This window comes from Nesoenas mayeri (genome assembly GCF_963082525.1).
Source record: "Nesoenas mayeri genome assembly, chromosome: 2".
NCBI lineage: Eukaryota > Metazoa > Chordata > Aves > Columbiformes > Columbidae > Nesoenas > Nesoenas mayeri.
This window is the reverse complement of record NC_137543.1, coordinates 26,087,466-26,110,268: the sequence shown is the minus strand read 5'-3', so window position 1 is coordinate 26,110,268 and position 22,803 is coordinate 26,087,466. Positions and strand designations below refer to the sequence as shown.

At 40.1% G+C, this 22,803-nt stretch overlaps 1 protein-coding gene across 1 annotated transcript in view; it reads left to right on the top strand.

The window, feature by feature from the left end:
* The window catches only part of ESRP1 (epithelial splicing regulatory protein 1), a gene marked incomplete at both ends in the record, with an annotated part of 31,393 nt that extends 8,951 nt beyond the window's left edge, over positions 1-22,442 (top strand). Inside the window, 10 exons of the mRNA XM_080339097.1 lie at positions 1,916-2,014; positions 2,114-2,168; positions 3,980-4,090; positions 4,179-4,311; positions 4,391-4,433; positions 5,838-6,139; positions 7,640-7,858; positions 9,561-9,759; positions 11,751-11,919; positions 22,403-22,442. Of these exons, the coding sequence (XP_080195223.1) occupies positions 1,916-2,014; positions 2,114-2,168; positions 3,980-4,090; positions 4,179-4,311; positions 4,391-4,433; positions 5,838-6,139; positions 7,640-7,858; positions 9,561-9,759; positions 11,751-11,919; positions 22,403-22,442 (1,370 nt within the window). The remainder of the gene's footprint in view (positions 1-1,915; positions 2,015-2,113; positions 2,169-3,979; positions 4,091-4,178; positions 4,312-4,390; positions 4,434-5,837; positions 6,140-7,639; positions 7,859-9,560; positions 9,760-11,750; positions 11,920-22,402) is intronic.
* Between the last annotated feature and the right edge of the window lie 361 nt (positions 22,443-22,803).

Genomic DNA, 22,803 nt, shown 5'->3' with positions numbered 1-22,803 from the left:
GTGCCCAGAAACACCCTTCCTCAGGGGGCAGGGGAGGAGATGAGTGAGTTTGAGTGTACAGCCTAGAAAGAGATACTGCAATGAAGAAATTCTTTGTCATAAATACTGGCGATAGTCTCTTAAGCTGTGGTTTAGACAAGCAGTTGGAGAGGAGGGATCACTGGTTTATTTTTTTTTTTAAGCTATAATTCACTTAAACTTCAAATGTTCTTGTAAGACTAAGCACCATCCACTCACCTTCCATACTCCAATGCACACTTAAAACCAACAAAGCCTCGAAATTAAATTAACCTCAAAGTGTATTGTGTTGGCACAGCAGCTTTCCTTGCTGTGGAAGAGGAGTTCGTTAATTCAGTTAAATTATTTTTCATCTCACAGTAAGATAACAGTTAAACTACAAAAAACAATTTAAAAAGTGACTTGCAGTCATCCCACAAAAATAGGGAAGACTTTATTTCACAGTGAAATTTGTGCTGCCTCCCCTGTTGATGAGATGATACAACAAAGTTGGTTTGTGGTGTCTGTTTCTAACAGCAGTTGTTCTTCTCTTCCCTGCCCTTCATGTAGGCATCTGCATTTCAAAATGTGCTCAGCTCTAGGTGGAGAAAACGTTTTTCTTGTAGGAGGAATCGTGCTGTCTTGGACTGAGAAGCAACTTTTGAGCACCAAAATGGAGACTCTTTTGAGCATTTGAAATGTATCTAATGTAGTTTTGTGGGCATGTGGACAAATAATTGATGCGTTTGGCTGTTTTGAATATCTTGCATTACTGTACTGCCATGCCAGGCTAGGTCTTGTTTAAGAAACTTTCACTTTAGAATAAAAGTCTTGATATACAGTGAGACAAGTAAAAAAAAAAAAGCCCTCTTCCCATTCTGCTTAATATTTCACTGTTCTGTACTTGGTTTTTTGTGTGTTTTGGTTTGGTTTGTTGTTGGTTGGTTGTTTTTTCCCCCTATACTCTTCAAAGGAGATGTGGATGGAAAAGACATTTCTAAAAACTTGCTTTATAAATTAGGGAGTAGAGTTGCAAGTAATCTTACAGCCCAGTAGCTTGGAGTTAGAGAGGGGCAAATATGACAAAAAGGGGGACAGATACTGTAGTTAACTCTCTTTAAAGTTGTGTGAAAAAAGATGATGTATGCAACTTAAATCAGACTCCCTTTATGAATGTGGGTATTTTTATCTGGTCATTCTCCAGTCTGTCTTTCCAAAACAGAACACTTTCTCCTCTCCGTTGGCAGAGGAGCTTATACTTGCTGTCATTGTCCAAAAATCCTTCAGATCAAAGAAGATACGGGTTGTGGGACTCTGTTTTGTCCCTTCGTTATCCACAATGGTGCACTCTTACCAGATTCTCAAAATGGTTCTGTGTAACGGCACAAAACTCAGGTTGTAACTTCTAATAGGGAAGGTTTATATGAGACCATTTGTGAATTTTGTCTAAGTCGTAAGTAAGATATTTATTTTACTTTGGGATTTACTTGTTGAGAAAGCATATAGTATATGCTCCTGTTTCTGGAGCTTCTAGTTAATTATTTCCTTCTCCTCCTTCCCCAAATCTCCCCCTAGAGATTAAAGATGATATTAATTAAAGAGGACAGGACTCAAGTCTCTTCTGCTTGCAAAAGTGTATCTGTCTGTCAAACATACATAATACATGAGTACATTAAATATATATGCCCTTATTATGGGGTGTCCCGTCCCCAGACACTTTCTGGAGTGACCTCGCATTCCCGCAGGCAGCAGCAGTTAGAGGCCAAGGCAGAACAGCTCATGGATCCCAGCAGGAAAACAGATTAAATCTTCCCCTGAGAAGCAACGTATGGTCAAGGATAACATGAAAGTTTGTTGCTTTAGCAGGAAGTCAATTAGAAATCTGTTTGGTGGTGATTGACTTAACTCCAGCATAAAGATTTAAATCTTGACAAGAACAGTTCAGCGTTTCCCTATGGAGCCTCTCAAGTTGAAGATATGGGGAATATTATTTTAACGCTAATATCTGAACCATACAGTAAGTGATTGTGATGAATGAATCTTCTCTGCTTGTTTGTTTTTCCTGCCTGTTCTGTATGCTGAGGAAAAATAAATTAACTTGTGCTGTATTTCATAGATCACAGATTTTCGGATCCAGAAAGAGTGAACTACAAATTTGAAAGTGGGCCTTGGTAAGTGCCTTCTCCCTTTTCTTGCTGTGCTGCCCACCCACTTTTTGGTTTTTTTTAAAATGCTTAGGTAAGCTGTACTTCTCTGTATTCCTCATTTGCAAATGTTACCATTATTTTTATTTATCTTGCCACTGCTGTGGGAATAAATTAGATGCTTTAAGTGGGAAAGGGAACAGATATTATATGATCAGATGCAAGCCAGTTTTCTTGCTAGGCTTCAATGTTAGCTGCTGGTAGTTCTGAGTTCTGCTATAAGGGGTGTTAAGTATGTTGTGCTTTTAGCAAAGAATGTTAAGCATTTTTGCATAAGTAAACCTATTGGTAGTAACTCTTACACTTTTCTTGCAATTTGCTTTGCAGTTATTGAGTAAGCATTTCAATAAAGATACTGTACCAAAGATACTCTGCTACCAGTAAATTGCTTAAGCTATGATGATTGTCTTCTTCCCTGATATGTTTTAAACATAAAGCTTTATCTACTTTTGAGGACTGTTTTGTTGTTTGGTTTGTTTTTTTAATGTGATCATGCTTTTCTATGTATGAATACATATTTTTTTCAGTAGTTTGCTGGATGCTCCTTCTGCAGTATCATAAGAGACTGGTGTTAAACTGACTTTATTTATATTCCCATCTTGCATGAATACTTACTACCCTCTTCCCGATTAAGGAGCTATTATAATGGTAGATGGTGCCATCACTTCTAAGCCAAAAGAAGAAAGAAAAGAATGCAACAATATTCGCAGAAAGTATCCAGTGAGATTAGCTCAGGGGTTACATTTTAGTATTGTTGTATGCTTTTTCCCTTTCACTAACAAAATTCTGAGATGAGGTGAAAGGTTATCTTATTTGTGATAGTGAGAAGTACAGAATTAGAAGGTGGGGGAACAGTTTGGGACAGACACCTCCAGAAAGGCCTCCTGAGAGATTAAAATATAATCAAGAAACATGACCCTCCTCTCACAGGGCATTCCACAGCTCTTTTGTACGAGGGAGTCCTCTGCTGCTGAACAGCACTTCATCTGCTTAATCAATCCCATAGTCTTTTCTGTGGAAAAATCTGTCCTTACAATAATAGCCGGAAAGGCAGCCTTGGGTAGTTGTGTTTTGTTCTACATGGCACTTTTAACATGTCAGAGAACAAAAGAGACCGTGGTAATGACCAATTAAACCTGCCTTTCTGTGGCTGAGCTATTCCCATGCTAAGCAGCCAATGTAGCCTGTAGCTATGTTAGTCTCTGGTAGCACAGCCATGGCCTGAGCAAGCAGTGGTAAAGCTAAACTCTGGGCAGGAGTCCTCTGTGTGCCCCTATAACCCTGAACAGATTTGCTCTTGGCTTGTGACTGGCTCTTACACGCTGTCACAGTACAAATAATAAGCACTAGCCCCAGTTATGTCTAAATGCTCTGCTTCAGTTTCTGCTTAGCTCTGATTAGAATAGTAAGTTTAACTTTATACCAGTAACCTGGTTCAGCCAATGGAGAAGCACAAGACATTGCTGTGTCAGGAGTGGGGAGCAAGTTGGAAACATGCTCAAAAGACATGAGAACTCAAATAAGCAAATGTGGTTAAGCAGGAAAGGGGAGCTGGGGAAGGGACAGCATACCAGAGCAGATGTTCCCTAAGGAAAGATGTGCAGTGGTTTTGGGCAGCAGTGGCACTCAGCCCTCACTGCCCTGGCAGGGCCATCCAGCAAACACAGAGCAGGGACGGAAGCCTGTCCCTGGAGCACAGGAGGCAAGCAGGGAGGGAGGTGTGTGGCAGATACTACAGGCAGATATGTCTGCATTACTCCCTCTTTCTGTTCCTACAGTAGCAAGATGGAACTTGTAGACAACAACGCTGTTATCAGAGCAAGAGGATTGCCATGGCAGTCATCTGACCAGGACATAGCAAGATTCTTCAAAGGCCTAAATATTGCCAAGTTAGTAACTAAGAATTTACCTCTACACTTGTAGTCCTTTGTGTACGCCAGTCATGGAGATTTCTTTCTTTTGATTTAAATCCTGCAGAGGAGGTGCCGCGCTCTGCCTCAATGCCCAAGGTAGGAGGAATGGGGAGGCTCTTGTGAGGTTTGTCAATGAAGAACATAGAGATCTGGCGCTACAAAGGCACAAACACCATATGGGGAATCGATACATTGAGGTGCGTGACACTGGCTTTGAAATACTCTTCTCAACAGGAGTGCAAATAGTGTGCCAATCATGTTCTTTTATTTCCTTAGGTATACAAGGCAACAGGTGAAGACTTCCTTAAAATTGCAGGAGGTAATTTTTAGGGAGTGAGAAGGGAGGGTTTGTTCCATCAGCGCCTGTAACTTTTGGCTGTAAACTGCTACTGTTGGATGTGGCCTTTCATTTCTCTTCTTTGAACAACTAGTGGGCTGGTGTGTTGATTACTATGTACTCTCCTAGTAGCATTCCATGACTTATCTGTCCATCTTTTTCTTCTACATTCCTGCAATTTTCAAGCAGCCTATCAAATAAGAGTTTGACCAGGCAAGGTGATCTTGTGTATGAACTTAATTTGTTAGGTCATCTTCTTAACTGAAGGGGCCTGAATGTTATTGATAGCTGAAAACCAAAACAGATTAGTTTTTCAAAACAATATGACTGCTGTTGCTGTGTGGACTTGCACATAGAAGCAAACAGATATCACAGTGTAAATAACAAGGGGTTTATGGAACTGATTTTCTTCAATTCTTTGCCCCAAACTAAAGGAGAAGTTTAGGGGAAATGCTTACTTGAGGGAACTATTGAAATATTTGCAGCCTTGAATTGAAAGGCTGCAAAATTTGCTCTACAAACTCTCCTATGGTGTCTTTTCCTCCTCTTTATCACTGCAAGAGTACAAAATTTAAGATCCATTAAGCTGTTATGTATCTACAATGCTACCTTAAAGTCCTTGTTGGTTTCTGACAGAAATTTGGTCTGGCAATTGTAAATTACTAACTGGATGTCTGAGGTTGAGGTTTTAGAGTAGGAGAGGCTATTAAGCTGTCAAATAAATAGCTAATTGATAGGCTTAGTAATAGTTACATGATTCAAAGTGAAGACATTGCACACTGATCTTGCATGTCTGGCACCAGCTGTAAGTAAAAGGACCATATTGAGATGTGAAGCTGGTTAGCAACTAGCTTTGTTCAGGGTATTGTTATAAGTGTGAGCACCTCCTAGAGATAATGGAAGTAGAATTGGCAGACTTTGACAGTTTTATCAGGATAGGATGAAATTCCTGAGTGATTTTCAAACATGCCTTTCCAATTTTTTTTCCCAGCACAATCGTCTGGGTACTTGGTTATTATATATCATGATTTCAGAGCATGCCAAAGGTCTTTATAAGATAGAAAGGGAAGGTTCATGGTAGAACAGATACTACTTATGCAAGAGATTCACAGACTGTGCTTTCCTTCAGATCTGAACACCCTATTTGCCTTTTGAGTAAGGATGAATCTCTTCCAAATAATGGAGTAACATTGTTAGACTTTAATAGGAAGCATCCTATATAATATTTCTAGTTTATCAAAGTGTGACGTCTTTTCCTGACTTCAGAGGCAAATGTTCTACCTGCTCAAAAACTGTCTGTGGAGAGGAGGTAGCTATGCCAGACTTGCTCATGATTTTGTGTGGCTTCCTATATTTACATGCTTCTGTACTTTTTTTTTGTTAAAGGCACTTCCAATGAGGTTGCACAGTTCTTGTCAAAAGAAAACCAAGTGATTGTCAGGATGCGAGGTCTTCCTTTCAACGTAACAACAGAAGAAGTGCTGGCATTCTTTGGCCAGCACTGCCCTGTAACAGGAGGAAAGGAGGGAGTCCTGTTTGTCACGTACCCTGACAGCAGGCCAACAGGAGATGCCTTTGTATTGTTTGCTTGTGAAGAATATGCACAAAATGCACTGAAAAAGCATAAGGACTTGCTGGGGAAAAGGTACATTGAACTCTTCAGGAGCACTGCAGCAGAAGTTCAGCAGGTGGGTGTGAAGCTTGAAAACATTGGCTACTTGTAAGCGAAGTTCCTACATTTACATATACAAGTAGAAGCAAATACTGCTTGGCTATGACTTGAAAGCTTCTTCTCTGTCATGACTGTTGCTGGAGAGAGTAGGTTTTGCTCCTCCTAAATTTAAGATCTTATGGTATATGCATGTTCTCAATCACATATACAAACCTTTTGGGGTTTTGGCTTCCAATAGCCTCATGAACAGTGGTTGTAGCAGAAAGTGAGTCTAGTGCTTTACACTACAGATACTGAATTTGTCTAAGTCAAATAATGGCCTATTCATGAGGAGTGTTAGCAGCAAATCTTGAACTAAAAGGCTTGACTTTAGCCACTGACACAGAAAAATTGAGCCTTTTGATGTAGTTGTCTTCTTCAGAGCAATGTATCTGAAGAGTCTTAAGAGTTGCCTCTAAGGACAGGGTCTCAGCCATCTTCTGCCAGCATTGGCTGCCTAGTGGTAGAACTCTGTGAAAGTGGGCTTGAAAAGTGCCCTCTCTTGCAGATGGCTTGATGGACCATTAATTGCAGTTATGCTGTCAGGGAAAGGAAGAAGGACTGCAGGGATTGTGTACATATGTCTCCAAAGATTTGTAGAGCTTCAGTTGAGGTCACTAACTTACTTCTGAACAAAATTCTAAAAGATCTCATCTATGGTGTAAATTATGGCCAACCAATAACCACGTCATTTTAACCAAGCAGTGGTACGCTCTGATCCCTCACATATGTAGAGATTCTTGGTGGCTACTTTGACAGTAATGATAAGGCAGAGCTGCAACACTCACTCTTGTCATATTTTTCTCAAGTGCTCTCAAAGTTTCTTTGTTTAGCAAAACCTTCTGATACCTGTATAAATGTAAATGACTCAGTCTTGCTCAGAAAAAGTTAAAGGATAGTGACTGAATGTTCAGTGAACTCTTGGCCAGGCAGGGTTTTTACTGTTAAAAATGGTACAAAGAAATCTCAAAGCATGACTCTGTTACAGATATTGTGATTCAGTAACACCACCTATATTACTTGGTGGACCATTGCACCTCTATTCAGGCTGTTTGTAATGAAACATATTTCCACTTCCCATACTCTCCTGATGTTTTACAGAGGAAATATTTTTGTGTAGAAGTGTAACCACGACTCTGTAGATGGTAGAATGCTGTGGGATATTTTCCCAATAAAAATACTGTAGAGAGATACAGTTTACATGTTCTAAGAAGTCTTCTGAGAGTTGCAGCACAGCTCAAGTAAATTCTCCAAAAAAAAAAATCTTTTTAAAGAAAGAATGATCCAGAGATTTACTTTAAAATATCTGAATTATAAGCACTGCTGCTATGGTTTGACCCCAGAATCTAGCTCACTTGTTTCCTGAAATACCTCCCAGAGTGAAAACAGATGGTGTTGGTGTTACGTTCAGTTCCTCTGAGTTGAAGAATGAGTAAGGAGGCTTTCTGTAACCTCTCTGGTTTTCTGTTTTGCACAGGTGCTGAACAGATATTCTTCCACACCTCTCATTCCTCTCCCAACACCTCCTATTCTTCCAGTATTACCTCAACAGTTTGTGCCTCCCACTAACGTCAGAGACTGCATACGCTTGCGTGGTCTTCCTTATGCTGCTACTATAGAGGACATACTGGAGTTCTTGGGGGAGTTTTCTACAGATATTCGGACTCACGGAGTTCACATGGTACTAAATCACCAGGTTGGTAGGCACCACGTTTACATCCAGTCTGTGCCAACTCCCTGTATATGTGAACATGGTCCTTCTGATGATACCTATAGGGAAGCACCTTTGGGATTGACACAAATGCCTCAGCAGTATGCGTAATTCCTCTTGTACCAGGCAAGGAGTATCTTCACAACTGAAGTGTGGGCAATGTTAGTTTTCAAAGGAGTGGTTTGTCCCTCCCTTGCTGAACAATGTGCCTCAGGTATATTTAAGGACAAATGTGACTATGGCCTTGTAGAGACAGGATTTCCTATGGCATTAAGTGAGCAGCTGAAGTTTTGTATTTCCTGAACTGTGTGGTTGCTTTCTTTAAACAGTCACAGCTAAACACCAAGATTAACAGCTCATTGACATGTATAAACAGTCACATCTTTGCCATTGTTTTCTGGAAGCAGTTTCTACCAGAACTTCTTAGACAAAGGATTGTACATTGTTGTGATCACCTTTATCTGCATAGTCTTGTGACTTCATGAGGAGGAGACCTCCTACTAACTATGGAGCTCCTCTAACTATGGAGATGCCAGAAGTGATTGCACTGATTACACTGATTATTGTGGTATAAAAATGGCTCTTCTAAAATTGTTTTGGTTGACACTAAGCCTAAGCTGAAACTACAAAATATTTTCTTGTCTTGGAGCAGGACTTCTGTGTTTTGGGGGCATGAGGGAGGGAGAAGGGACTGTACCTCTCTCCAGTACCTCTCTATCTAAAAAGATGCCTGTGCTTATGAGGACTTGACCTACAAAGGCTGAAAAACTATAAGGAATGTGCAGGATTGAGACAGGCTAAGAAAAATAAAAATATTAAAGCAGAAGTAATGGTTTACGGTAGTATTGGCCCCTGCTTTTGTGCATGTTCTCCCTACTCTCACCACTCCTGCTTTCAACCCTCTAATCATGAACAATTGTACAAAGGATGGTGATAGTTGTTCTTCCCTCCAATACTAAAAGAACTGGCCCAGAACTTAAACTTAAAGCTGGCTTCAAAGCTCTGTCTCTGTTTTTGGCTACTTCAAGTCAGCAGCTGCATGTAGCTAAAATGACTGGCCCCAGTTGCATATCCCCCTCATTTATAGCTGCAAATAAGGATGCCCTTTTTTTCTGCACAAGCTCATACCAAGCCTTAGGCTAGTACCCTTCTAAAGTATCCCAGCACATATTGGCCTTAACAAAATAATTTTTTTAACAGAATCATTTGATATTCGGCACTTGACTGTATTTATCCTTGAATTTTAAAAATCACAGATAATAAATGTGGATTAGATCTTCCAATTCTGCATTTTTACTAAATAGGTGCTTAGGGACCTGCTCTTACCAAAGTACCCCTGAATTGTAGCCTCTTCCGTAGCTGTCCCTATTTTTTTTGAAACAGAAATAACATTGTTGAAGTTACGATGTAGTTTAATTGAAATGGGTAAACATACAGAATCAAGTTAGCACAAGTTGGAAGAATGCCCCTATGATGCAGTGTGTAGACCAGAATTCCCTAGCAAGAGGGGAAAAACTTTAGGGAGGAGAACTTAAACATGCTGGTGGGTGCTTGGGATGATTGTGCTTGACTTTGGAGAAGAATATATTTATGGCTGAAGAGACTGCTTTTAGCAACACAAATTATTGCTGTGCTGCTGCTTCATGGGAGCTGCTGAAACATTTCTTTTTGTCTGCCTTGTATGTAGGGACGTCCATCGGGTGATGCTTTTATTCAGATGAAATCTGCGGAGCGAGCTTTTCTGGCTGCACAGAAGTGTCATAAGAAGACTATGAAGGACAGATATGTTGAAGTCTTTCAGTGTTCTGCTGAAGAGATGAACTTTGTATTAATGGGGGGCACTTTAAATCGCAATGGCTTGTCCCCGCCACCATGTAAGTTACCATGTAAGTTTTGCAGGGGTCTTGCCCGTCTTCCACGCTGTGTGCGGGTAGGTGTGGGAGCTGCTTTCTTCTTGACTCTGATTCTGTTTCTCAGAAATGAGTGTCAGACGTGGATATTAAAATAGGGTCTTTTCATCTTAAATCAGCAGCAGCTTGCAATCATTATTTTTCTTTGGTTGTGAATTACTACAACTGAAGAACTACTTTAAAATTACTCTTGCTTTTCTAGTGGCAAACTTCCTCTCTCTTCCCTGAAACATAACTTGGCCAAGGTGAGCCATGACTCTGAAAAGTAATTCATAAGCCCTGCCTAGAGCTTAAAGAACAGTTTCCCATTTAAGCTGATTTGTATTTACATTTTTCACCACGGTGAACATGTCAAGTAAAAGCGCTTCCCCATTCACTTCCAAAACTTTAATTTATGAAACAATTAGTAATGGCTCTCCTTTGGGACTTAACCACAAGTGTTCTGCCTATTGAACCCTTACTGTCTGAACTTCTCCTTTGCTTTTTGTTGTTTGAACAGAATGGAGATTACCTGTGTGGAAGCAAAATACACATAGCTTTGGCCCTCAGAACTGCAGAAACTGTATTTCATGTAAAATTATGCTACTCAGAGCTACTAGGATGAACACTGACTTCTGGTCAAACGTTTGGGGGAAATGCTTTAAGAGCTTAAGGGCTAACTTACTAAGCATATGTGCCACATAAATCTGAGACTATGGAAAAAATAAGACTTTGCTTCCAAGATCATAAATGGCAAGGTAGTCAAGTAGCAGCTTTCTCTCTATGTGAATGTATTGTTGTTGTTGGCTTCCTTAAGAAGTGTCCTCTAAATCCTAGTCAGAGCTTCCAGTATGGCAGCAAACTTATTGTGTGTGGTTCCTTTTGAATGTGAGTAGACCTTCAGCTAATCCTTACGAGAGAAATTTTGAGTGACTAGTGTTGGCGGTTGTTGTTTGGTTTTGTTTTGGGTTTTATGTGTGTTGAGTTTTGTTTGTTTGTGGGGTTTTTTTTGTTGTTTTTTTGTTTTGGTTTCAGTGGTGTGTTTTTTGTAATGCAAGTATCCTGAGCAGGGGTGTGCAGTATGTTGTCCTATGTGTGACAGCTGATCGAAACAGGGGTTTGGAGCTTCTCCTAAGAGCTCCTAGGACGGGTTCTGGGGTGGAGTTCCAAACTTTTGTAATTCTTAGGTGGTGGTGTTCCCATTTCCAAATACAAATGCCAATAATGTGTTCCTCAAATAAACCTTTTCACTTCTCACTGTCTCATCCCACAGTGCAGTGAGATGCTCTTACTCTAAAATAAGCCTCTATTTTTTATATTCAGAGTTATCTAAAACTTTTATATGTTGACTTTTATGGCCCTGGAGAGGGGAGGAGAGAAGAAATGGAAAAGAGTCGCAGAGGAAGAGGGTGAACTCTTGTCAGTGGGAGTTTAGGGCCTCACATCGTGTTGAAACACCACAAAGTGCACCTTTGTGGTGTGTGTTTGTTTTAAAACTCTGTCAATACTTGAAGCTGCAAAGCTTTTCTCACTTTTCTCACTGTGCTGTTGATTAATTGGAGACAGCGTTTTTTGGGGGATAGGGAGTGTCAGAATGAAATGGTGTCCCCTGCTCTGGGGAATGTTAAACAGATATTTAGCACAGGAGTTTCCTTCTTACAACAAAGTCTCATACTTCTTTATTGGAGACTTCATTAAAATCTGAGCCTAGACAAGAAAAACTGGCCTTCTCTTCAGAAAGAGGCCCTTCAGAAAGAACAAGAGGTGGGTTTTTTTTTGTCTGTTGCTGACTTTGCTTTTGATGAGGGGAGAGTGGGCATGACACTTATAGTCAAGCTCACACTGGTCACTCAGATTTATTTTCTGTGATGAACAGGAGAATGAGAAGCTTGTGAAGGCTCCTTATTGCAGAGTTGTTCAGCTAATGAAGACCATGTATATGCTGGAATTCAAAAGGTCCTAATCTATTTTCCATTTGTTCCCTTTAGGTCTTTCACCCCCATCCTACTCCTTTCCGGCTCCTGCTGCGGTTGTGCCAACAGAAGCTGCTCTGTATCAGCCATCCGTGCTCCTGAACCCACGAACGTTCCAGCCATCCACGGCGTACTACCCTGCTGGGGCTCAGCTCTTCATGAACTACACAGCATACTACCCCAGGTAAAGCAGAAGAGAAACCAAGCAGGAACAAAGAAAGAAGGCTCTTTGCAGCAAGCGCACAAAGCTCACAAAAGAAGTCTGCCATGCTAAAGGCTTGTGCTACCAAGAGCAGCTTGTTTGGTATCTTTTTCAGGGAAATAATTTCAGGATAACTAGAGGTTTCCCAAGTTTTAGAGTATTTCAGGTAGCGATGATTTTTTTTTTTTAAGACAAAGTCACACAGTTACAGCAGGATGTTTTGTTTCTTTCTTTTTCTCCTAACATGTCTCTTAAACTTGTTAGTTTGCATTGATGTGCCCTCAGTGGGAACTGGTGTCTGCAGTACTCCTTCCCATGTCCATAAAGAAGCCCTTGGCCCCTCTTTGGCATGGGTAGATTAGTGTCTATCCTGATAACTTTGAAATTCTGCCTCTTTGTTTTTGTAATAAAGTAACTTTTGACCTTTTATGGTGAAAACTGTTTACTTATTTATAAAAAAGGTGCTGCATTGAAGCATGTATGTATTGAATGCATATGTAAAGCATATAGAGGCACATATTCTTCCTGACCTCATAAACACCTCTCACAAAGGGCTTTTGGCTCATCTGGATAAATTAGCTATCTTCTACAGAACAAAAACTCTTTATGCCATTTGTCTTGAGGCCTTGGAAAGAGCTGTGTTCCCTGAAAGCCATAAACCATTCCTCATCTGCCAGAAAACCTGCTAAAGAACTCAGGTCTTCTATTAGGTTCTGACCAGTGCTTTTTATCTCTGGATAAATGTCCAAATAGCTACTTACAAAGTTGTTGAGCAACATGGACTCTCTAGTACCTGTAAGATAACAAAGTTTCTTATTACTTTACACTGAACTAGTATATCTGTGAACTGCCTGTTGTATTGGTTTTGTTTTTCTTTTTTTTTTTTTAATTAAAATGTTTTCTTCACTTATCAGTTAATTTCTATAATGTCTTCAATGTGTCTTATGGTTATGATATGTTACCAAACTCAGACTCCTTAATGTAAGATCAAGAAAAATAAAATTCCAAACCTGCACTGGCAACATAAAACAAGTTTCTCAACAATAGTTCTATGTGTCATGAGAACACAGTGGCAACAATAGTTTGTAGTGACTTTGACGTGTTGTGCTTAAAGTAATAGTAGACTGGCCACTGCAAGCTGAGTGTCAGGCCCTACAGAGACCTCTCACTGAATGAGATCCCACATGAGACCCATCACTGGCTGCTTGGCTACAGACTGATCAATCCTAAACCCCAAAATATCTTTATGTTCTCATCTGACAGTTGCATATCTTTCTTAAGAAACCATACATATGTAGTTTCTGTGCCCATTAAAAGTACCTTCCTTTTAAAAAAAAAAAAGGTAAAATTTCTTGATTCAACTTGGCCTATTTCTATTTTGTGAGATCTGGTGTTTGGATATTGCTTTTTTTATCCAGAGTAGGTGTTGGATCTACACACAGAATGTATATACTTCAATAGAAGTAGTGATCCTTTGTAGCTGACATTTGGGTTTTTTTCCAAATAAACAAACAAAAAGGTTTTCTTGCATTTCAGGCAAGTTCCTATGCTTTGTAAAGGATGCAGTAAGTAGTTGGGTCCCTTACGCATAGCAATCAGAACTCTCTTAAATGGACTTTTCAGATTCTGAAATTTAATTTGAAAAATGTTAAGTATGTGCAGCAGGAAAGAATGGGGTATCCTCTGTGCTAAGTGATGCATTTAAATGTGTGTACATGAAAAAGTAATACAGAGCTGGTGGCTAATGATCAGACAATGGTTCATAAATCTTGCTAGTGAATGCTTATGGAAATAAGGAAAGTTTCTTTGACCTGCTGCCAGAAGGTTCTACCACTTGTGTTTTCCAAGGTCAAGTTGCTTTATAATGGCCAGTTCCATTCTCTGTGCAGTAATCAACCTAGATGGGGGGGTGGGGAGACATTGCTTTGGTCTTCAGTCTCTATCAGAAATCCCTGAAGCTCTCAGACTTGTCTTAATGCTCTTATGGCTTTAGTGATGAAACCCAATTGTGTAAAGAAATAGATGCCTTCTATGCTATTAAAATAGCTTTAGTGAACTCCTAATGAAAAGGAAGGAGAGCAAGTTATTTGGGATCTGTCATTCTTTGGTATCTCTGTTCATCTTGTAATCATATCTAACAACGTGTTCTGACAGCAAATCAGTGGTTTCGATCTCTGCCTAGTCCCAGGCTTTTGAGAAATAGAACAATAGGATTCATGGGAGGGAGGAGTTCCTTATCTAAATGGGTATGCTAGTTGCTGTATATATGTACATTGAAAGTAATGAATAACTGTGCTACTTGGCAACTGCTAACATGTCCAATAGAAACTTTTACCATACACAAACTTGAAAATTACTGCTACAGGATATGTAGTTTTAAAACAAAGTTAAATCTTACTGTATTTTTCCAGTTCTAATGCCATTTTGATCACTTTACAGCAATGTCCCTAAAAGCTCAAAAGTTTGTCAAAATGTTTAATTGTAGGAACACACTGAACCTTTGTTCCTTTTTCAACAATATTTAAAATAGTGAAGTCTAAAGAGGAGCTTCTTACTCAGTGGGTAGTGTGCTGGTGGGACTTCTAGCTGAAAAATGATGTGGAAGCTGAAAACTGTGGGTTCAAACAAACTGGATAAATTCAAGTGCAGGAAATTCATTGTAAGTTAGTGAATACATAGAAACTGCATCTGGCTCAGGAAGTCCTTGAACTCAAAATAACTGGAAGAGTGTTCTCATGTCCTGTGGTAAACTCTTGTGCTATTGAGCTAAGGTGGGCAGGTGGACTTGTTTGTTTGCATCTTTGAAGTAGGATTTGTCTTGAGCTATTGGTGCTGCTTGTGACCATGGGACTTTTCCAGTGTGTTTGTAGCTGTGTTCAGCTGTGCTAGTCTACTGGTGGCTAAGTTGGGTTATTGAGTGTTATGTCAACATTTTCCTGGAGAAACTGGCTGCTCATGGCCTGGATTGCCATGCTCTTCACTGAGTGAAGAACTGGCTGGATGCCTGGGCCCAAAGAGTTGTGGAGAATGGAATCAAATCCAGCTGGTGGCTGTTCATGAGTGATGTTCCCCAGGGCTCAGTGTTGGGGCCAGTTCTGGTTAATATCTTTATCAATGATCTGAATGAGGGGATTAGAATCATAGAATCATTTCAGTTGGAAGAGACCCTCAGGATCATCGAGTCCAACTATAACCTAACCTAACTCTAGCACTAGACCATGTCCCTACAAACCTCATCTAAATGCCTATTAAACACCTCCAGGGATGGTGACTCCACCACTTCCCTGGGCAGCCTGTTCCAATGCCTAATTGAATGCACCCTCAGTAAGTTGCAGACCACACCAATTTGGGTGGGAGTGTTGATCTGCTGGAGGGCAGGAAGGCTCTACAGACCAGCTGGATCAATGGGCTGAGGCCAATTGCATGAGGTTCAACAAGGGCAAGTGCTGGGTCCTGTGCTTGGGTCACAACAACCCCAGGCAGAACTGCAGGCTTGGGGAAGAGTGGCTGGAAACCTGCCTCGTGGAAAAGGACCTGGGGATATTGGTTGACAGGTGGCTGAATATGTGCCCAGGTGCCAAAAGGCCAACAGCATCCTGGCTTGTATCAGGAATAGTGTGGCCAGCAGGACTAGAGAAGTGATCATCCCTCTGTATTTGGAACTGGTTCACTTTTGGGCCCCTCATCATAAGAAGGACATTGAGGTGTTGGAGAGAGTGCAGAAGAGGGTGACAAAGCTGGTGAGTGGCCTGGAGCACAAGTCTGATGAGGAGCAGCTGAGGTAACTGGGGCTGTTTAGCCTGGAGAAAAGGAGGCTGAAGGGACACCTTATCGCTGTCTACAACTACCTGAAAGGAGGTTGTAGCATGGAGGGTGTTGGTCTCCCAGGTAACAAGTGATAAGACAAGAGGAAATGGCCTCAAGTTGCACCAGGGGACGTTTAGATTGGATATTGGAAAAAATTTCTTCACTGAAAGGATTGTCAGGCGTTGGAACAGGCTGCCCAGGGATGCAGTTGAGTCACCATCCCTGGAGGTGTTTAAAAGTCGTGTAGATGAGGTTCTTTGGGACGTGGTTTAGAGATGGTCTTAGCAGTGTTAACAGTTGGACTCTATGATCTTAAAAGTCTTTTTGAACCTAAATGATTCTATGTACAGGTCTTTCCTTTGAGGTTACTTGAATTAATAGGTCTTTTTGTGTGGTAGTTAAAGGTACAATACTGACACTCGCTGCTCAAGGAAATATAAGGTAATTTGTTATTGTTCTCATCTCTGTGCTTCTGCTTCTTCCTGCTATGGATTAGGTATGGTTTTTTCTCATCTATACACTAATCAATCTGAAGATTTTTTTAATATATATACATACATAATATACATATGCAATATACATATTTAACCTATATGTAGGCATACATATATGAAAAGTGTGCATGTATAAAAACAAAATGACCCAGGTTAGAAAAAAGCCTCATTTGTTCTTCATGATGGATCAGATCCTCCATAATGACCATTATGGAGAACAAATTAGGCTTTTTTTCTAACCTTGATCATTGATCAGATGCATAGTGAAGCACAGTTACATTACAACCAGTTTAAACTGGCAAAACTAGGAACAAGTGGGCCAGATTAAGAGTGATATCATTCAGAGCTGCTGCCAGCAGCTTTATTTGCATATTTTTGTGTCTGGTTTACCAGCATCACTTGGCAGAACTGGGTTAGGAAACAACCATATGTGTATTTAGCCTGGGAGATCTCTCACAGATGGAGAACAGCGGCAGCCAGAAACAAAATCTCTTCATCAGTTTACTTGTACTCATAGCATCATAGCAACACTCTGGACCACAGCTCTTAGACTGTAGTACGCTTTTTCTTTATTTTTATAAGTTTGTTAGCTTGGATTTAATGGAATCAACTCTGCAGTGAATGGCCTCACCGAGCATAAAAGCATACTGGTGACTTTTAGTTGCTGTCTAGTAAATGGGGTTCACATGTTTATATCAAGTGGCAGAATTGAGGACTCTTCATTTACCTATCCTTGCTCAAGGTGAGCCAGTCTCCATCATGGATTTGTCAAAATAACCTCAGCTCTTTACTTAATGGCACAAACTTGTCACCTGAGTAAATGTTTTACTGAGAAGCCTTAATGATTCACTTTTCAAAGTGAAAGGATCTTGCTAAGGGTTAGAACAGCAAGGATGCTTTCAACTGCTACTGTATTTCTTTGGAGGAGGAGTGCATTAGCAAGGAAGACTTAATTGTTGCGTGCCTCCATAGGCTGTCATTATTTCTTCAGTTGTAGGTTTTAATTAGTAAAGCTGCCATGGTGTCTGAAAAGCGGTAGAATGGTAATGCTCTGATCAATAGGTACCTGGGTACTGGGATAGTAAACCAATTTAAATTAAAACAAACAAACAAACCAAACACTCACCTTTCTTCAGAGTTGATATGCCTGTTAAAACACTGCTGGTAGCAGTACGCAAGACTTATTCAACTCAACATAGAAAATGCCACTGTAGATGCTGGTGGAGGTTGTTCTGCTTACAGATCCCAATTCCTTTTGTTTGCTTGATGTACTGAATTATTTGATGTTCAGTTAGCAGCTCTTACTGTCACCTTCTGACTTTTCCTCTGCTATCAAGTAAAACATTTGGATTAGTACAGTACTACAGTACTACAGTATTGTGCAAGCTAGTTCCAGTGATGAGTTTGAGTATAGTTTTTCCTTTTGCTTATTTACAGCACAGATCAGTGATGGGAAAGAAGATCCTCCTGTTGTGCCTCAAGGCATGTGTGTCATCCATGCAGGTGGCTTTTTTAAACATTTGCAGTGATGGGTAGGTGATCTCAGGTTATTAGAGGCACAAAGGTATGTTGCTGGATGCTTCTCTCTACTCAGCAGCAGCTCTCTACAGTGGTGTGTTTCAAGTCCCAACACTATGCAGGGCAGCTCATTGCAGTCTTCTGACTCTGTTCCCATTGCTTGTTGTTGCTGTGCTACCATTAATTTACACAGATGGGCAGCTGCTTGCAGTAGGCAGACTGCTTAGATATGTATCAGGTAGGCAGCAGGTTGGTTAAACACGGGGATGGGATCTCTACCAAAGGAGCTTTTGGTGTTTCCAAGGGTGGAGTTGGACTGATCTTGGAATAAGGCTCCTTAAAGCTGAAAACTTACTTCATTTAAAAAAACAAAACAAAACAACAAAAACACCAAAAAACAAACAAAACAAACAAAAAACAGAAACAAAAAACAACAAAACAAAACCAGAAAACCTTCCATGTTGAGAACGCAGTCTGTGATATTTGTTCGTGATTAAACAGCAGGGACAGCGATCTAAATGTTTCTGTTTAACAAATGACATGATGATTTAATGCTCATATTTCTGCTATTTGTCAAGTTATATGGCCTTTCTTTCTTTAAATATGGATAAACATTCCAGTCTTGGAAAAGGAAAATTATTCTGGTTATGTAAATACTTTTGCTAATAGCATGTCTTGTTGGTTTTTGTGAACAAAATACCATGTTAAAACTTTCAACTTCAGTAATTATACCACAAAATTTACTAGCTTTGCCTCTCTTGAACTTTGTATGAACCACTTCTAAAAAGACTGTTATACTGAAGCTGCATTTCTTTCTGCTTTTGGGCTGCTTTCCAGCAATGAACACTATAGGCATCATGCCACAAGCTTGTGCATACGTGCGCCTTATACCCGCAACTTCTGCCAGCCCAAAAGGTAGTTGTAAATCCCTATTGGGACAGTGTCTATGCATGTGTCTGTTCCTACGTGCAAATAGTGCTGGGTATGTCTGTGGTTCTCTGGACTGACCTGCAGGATGCCTGGCAGAGACCTGAAAACCTGCTTGGTTATGTATTGCTGACTGCTCCCAACACACACCCACTCAATATAAACCACAGCTTCCTTCTGGATGTTACTATCTGCTAAGCAAATGTATAAGGCAAAAAATATTAGGAAATCATACAAGAGAGATGGTGATCCTCGATGTTTCTACATAATATTTTAGTGATGAATGTTTGGGATCCCTTGAGGTGCATAAATGCTGTTTAAATGCCAACATCAACCTTTGGAACAGGTGAAAACTTGTTATTGCATCCAAAACTGATTTTTGAAACTTAATTGTATTTTATTTTGAGAGTCTTTAGAGAATACCACAATCTTAGAAATACTGATTGGAAAAAAAAATCCAAGCTGGCTGTTGGTTAGATCCAAGAAGAAGGATCAATTCATAAGGAAAAAAAGTTTGCATTGGGAAATGCTTCATATCATGTTTGATTTCAAGAACTAGACTGACGTAAAAAGAGTTAAGGTCTTGCACTGCATCATTATATAAATCATCTCTGACCTTGTGTATAACATGCAAATATTTTTTCCTGGGGTTTGTTTAACTAGAAAAGATAGGCTGGAATAGCTATTTTTCTTTTGTCCCTCCCTGGCTTTTCCATCTGGTGATGTGACCACTCTAGGTCATTTGTTGCTGTTCCTAGGGCAGGTTGTCACCCCTCACTTTGGGGGAACACAGCGAAGACTGGGGGCCATCCGTATGTGATCTTGTATCGGGGAACTGGAGCAGGTAGCACCCGCCCTTGGCCTAACCAGTTCCTGGAGCTGCCTGTTACCTTTATCTCCAAGATGGTGTTATGAATTAGCAAGTGCTTGTAGCATCTCAGTGCAAAGTCAGCAGAATTAGCCTGAAGACCTGGAGTTTTAAACAGATATATCTGACTTCCTTAAAACAGATAAGCAACCTATAGAAGTAATAATATTAATAATAAAACAGAGGGGTGCAGGGAGAAGATGACTGAAGGGGAAGCACTTTTGCTGCGCTTCTCCATACTCTCCTACCCAATAAGAATCAACTCTGCTAAGAAAACAGGGGGGAAAAGTGTCTTTCCTTATTCTTCCTGTGAGTTTTGGAAGTAATGGGATATTTTTCATAAGGATTCCAGAAAAAATGTAAACTATTCTATAGCTTAAGCTCTCTTATGGTGTTCTGTTTTCTTAGATGCAAAAAATTACCCCTTTTGGTAGCTTCAGCTAGCTGGCCAAAAGGATTAATGTTGATGAAAATTTCCACAAAGCTATGCAGTTGCAAATAGTCTGGGAGGTTCATGTTGTTCCATGAAACAAAGAGTAAAGGTTTGATTTTTGTGTGGTGTGTTTTTTATTATTAAATGTTGTATGTATGTGTGTCTAGCAGCATCTGGAAACTCTCATGGATTACCTGACATTTTAACAAAAAGAAAATATTTGCTGGAACTGCCAAAAAAAAAAAGATCTATTAACTAGCTACAGTTTTGAGGCAATTTAAATAAGGCTATGGAAGACCTGGCAAATAGCAAAGCTTCTAACATCTACAAACTATGAACATTTTGGGTGTTAAAGAAGACTTTTTTTTATTATTCCTGAATAAATTATATTAATTATTGTGGCATTAGTATTGTTTTAAAGCAAGACAAGCATGTCCCTTTGTGGCACTAACTTTTAACCTGCGGCAGTTGTCACTGACCACAAAAGATGCTGAGTCTAAAGAGTCCATGAAATTTAAGTAAGTAAAAGCAAATACTACTTGCCAGTGTTGCTGGCAGGTGTGAAGAGCTCCTTCCTGAGATGGATTTGGCAGGTAGCTAGTGGAGAGCACTGACCTGGAACTTGCATCCAAACTGTAGATGGGCATATTTGCCATGGATTCATCTCCCTACTCTTTAGCTACATTTAAAACTTCAGGATTGTAGACAGCCTGTGATGGCAATAAGCTCCAAAGCTCAATGGTGAACTAGGAGGAAAGACTTATTTTCAGCCTCCTTAATGTCATAAGATGACCTCTGGATCTTATGTTTGAGAAGTTGAGTAGTACATAAGTATATTGAGTGTGGTAGTATTTTGTTAGAGATTAATAAGATAGTTAACATTATGGAAAAGGCATGCAGGTAACCATTAGTGGGAAGTGTTGTATTGTGACAAATTTGTATGAATATGCTACTCTACAGCATAAAATCTTAACTTTCCATAGTTGTTTTCTTGACAATAAGCTCAAAATTTATATAAATGATTGCAAGTGTCATCAAGTGTCATCTTTGGCATTAGATCATCTCTGCTATCTAGTAGAGCCACCAGTGAAGAATTATTCACAAAGGTATCCAGGAACACAATATTGTAGGGATGAGCATGCATTATAAGCAGTTCCTATGGAAAAAACAGCTCTCCTAGACATGAATAGCTGCTCACTGTGGAAGTAGTAGTGTTAGACCTCAGTCAAATGCATTTGCTTAGTGAAAACCCTTGAATACTTTTGTTGGAAGGGAAACCATAAACATCTGTATGTTGTGTCCAGGAATGACTTGTCTGCTGGATTTGCATGTCATCTGCTGTGACTGAGCTACCCGTTTCCATACTGTGCTGTATGAAGATGACATGGGGCTTTGCAAATAGCGGGGACTGGGGAAGGGCAAGACTGAAAACAGTGGTGAGAATATATGCTTGGAGGAAAATGCACTCACTGGACTTAGAAGCTGCAGAGGAACTCAAGAAACTGAGCTTTAATTTAGAGAGAATGAATATAGGTTAACACTGTGGGACTTGAGGGGAAGGAAGAGTCCTTGGGCATCTTGGGACAGTGGCCTTTGGGCTATACTTAGTATTCATTAATATCACTTTAGCTAAAGATTTAAACACAGGTGTAAGCAAGCAAAGGAAACACTGATAGTCCCCAGTAGAAACCTTCCCATGGTATTTTTATAGCCTTGAGTTTGGAGAGCAGAAGTGGAGGCGATCTGGGAACTACCTTTCTAGTGTTGTTTGGGGAGGCAATCCTAGGCCTGAAGAATAGTGTAGAAATGGTAAGTGCTTGAAGCTATGCTCAGAAGGTAAGCAAAATGATCAAGGTGGCTTTGAACAAGAAATATGGGCTTTGAGAGAGGTTATTTGCCTCTTGGTTTTTTGGGTTTTTTTGGTTTAAAAAAACAAACAAACAAACAAAAAACTTCCATCTTAAAATTGTGCATTAAGTAGGAGAAGCCAATGGCATCTCTCAATATTAGGATAGCTTCAGGGGCAAATGAACTTGATAACTTTTCCTTCAGAGATTTTGAGAGTACGTGTGGCTCTGGCTGTATGGGAGGTGTGTGTGTCTCTGATCTCCAGGGCCACTCTCTTGTGACCGGTCAGTTGTGACTGCAAGAGTCTGGAGACAGTTGCCTTCAATGAGATACTGTGTATGCACATGAATTGAGCTGTTAGGGGAGGCTGATTGTTCCTGTATAGTTTCTGTTGTTGAATTGCTCTTGATGCTATGGTGACAGGAGCATTACAAATGTCTAATTATGTGGCCTGAATTTTGATATCTACCCAGGGCTTTAAGGAAGGTTAAGGTAGCGTAGCCAGCTGCTGGTTCTCTTTTCTGCACTAGTTTGACTTCTGATTGCTTGTATCTTAACTTGTGTTTGTAGTATGCAGCAGAGGATGGACTTGTACATGCAAATGATCTGACCAGGACAGTGTTCAAAAATGGATTTGCATTTAATGGCCCTAGCAGTTAGACTTCCTTAGAGAAGGTAAGGATAATGAACCACAGAAGATGGGTTTGGTGGTATCATAAGTTTTTGCTTCAGACAACCATGATACTCCACATAATTTTTCATTTGCAGCCCCAAGAACATGTCTACTCTTAGCTGTGTCCATAATGTCACACTGCAATTTGTAAGATGTTGGCCGTTAAAGCCATCATTTAAGGATTTTGACTACTCCAGTCTTGTTATGGGCTACTGCTTTGCATACTTCCCAGGGTTCCAAATGCATGCCAGCTCAAGCTTTAACATCAGGATTGTGAGCCTCCAGAAAGCTCCTCAAA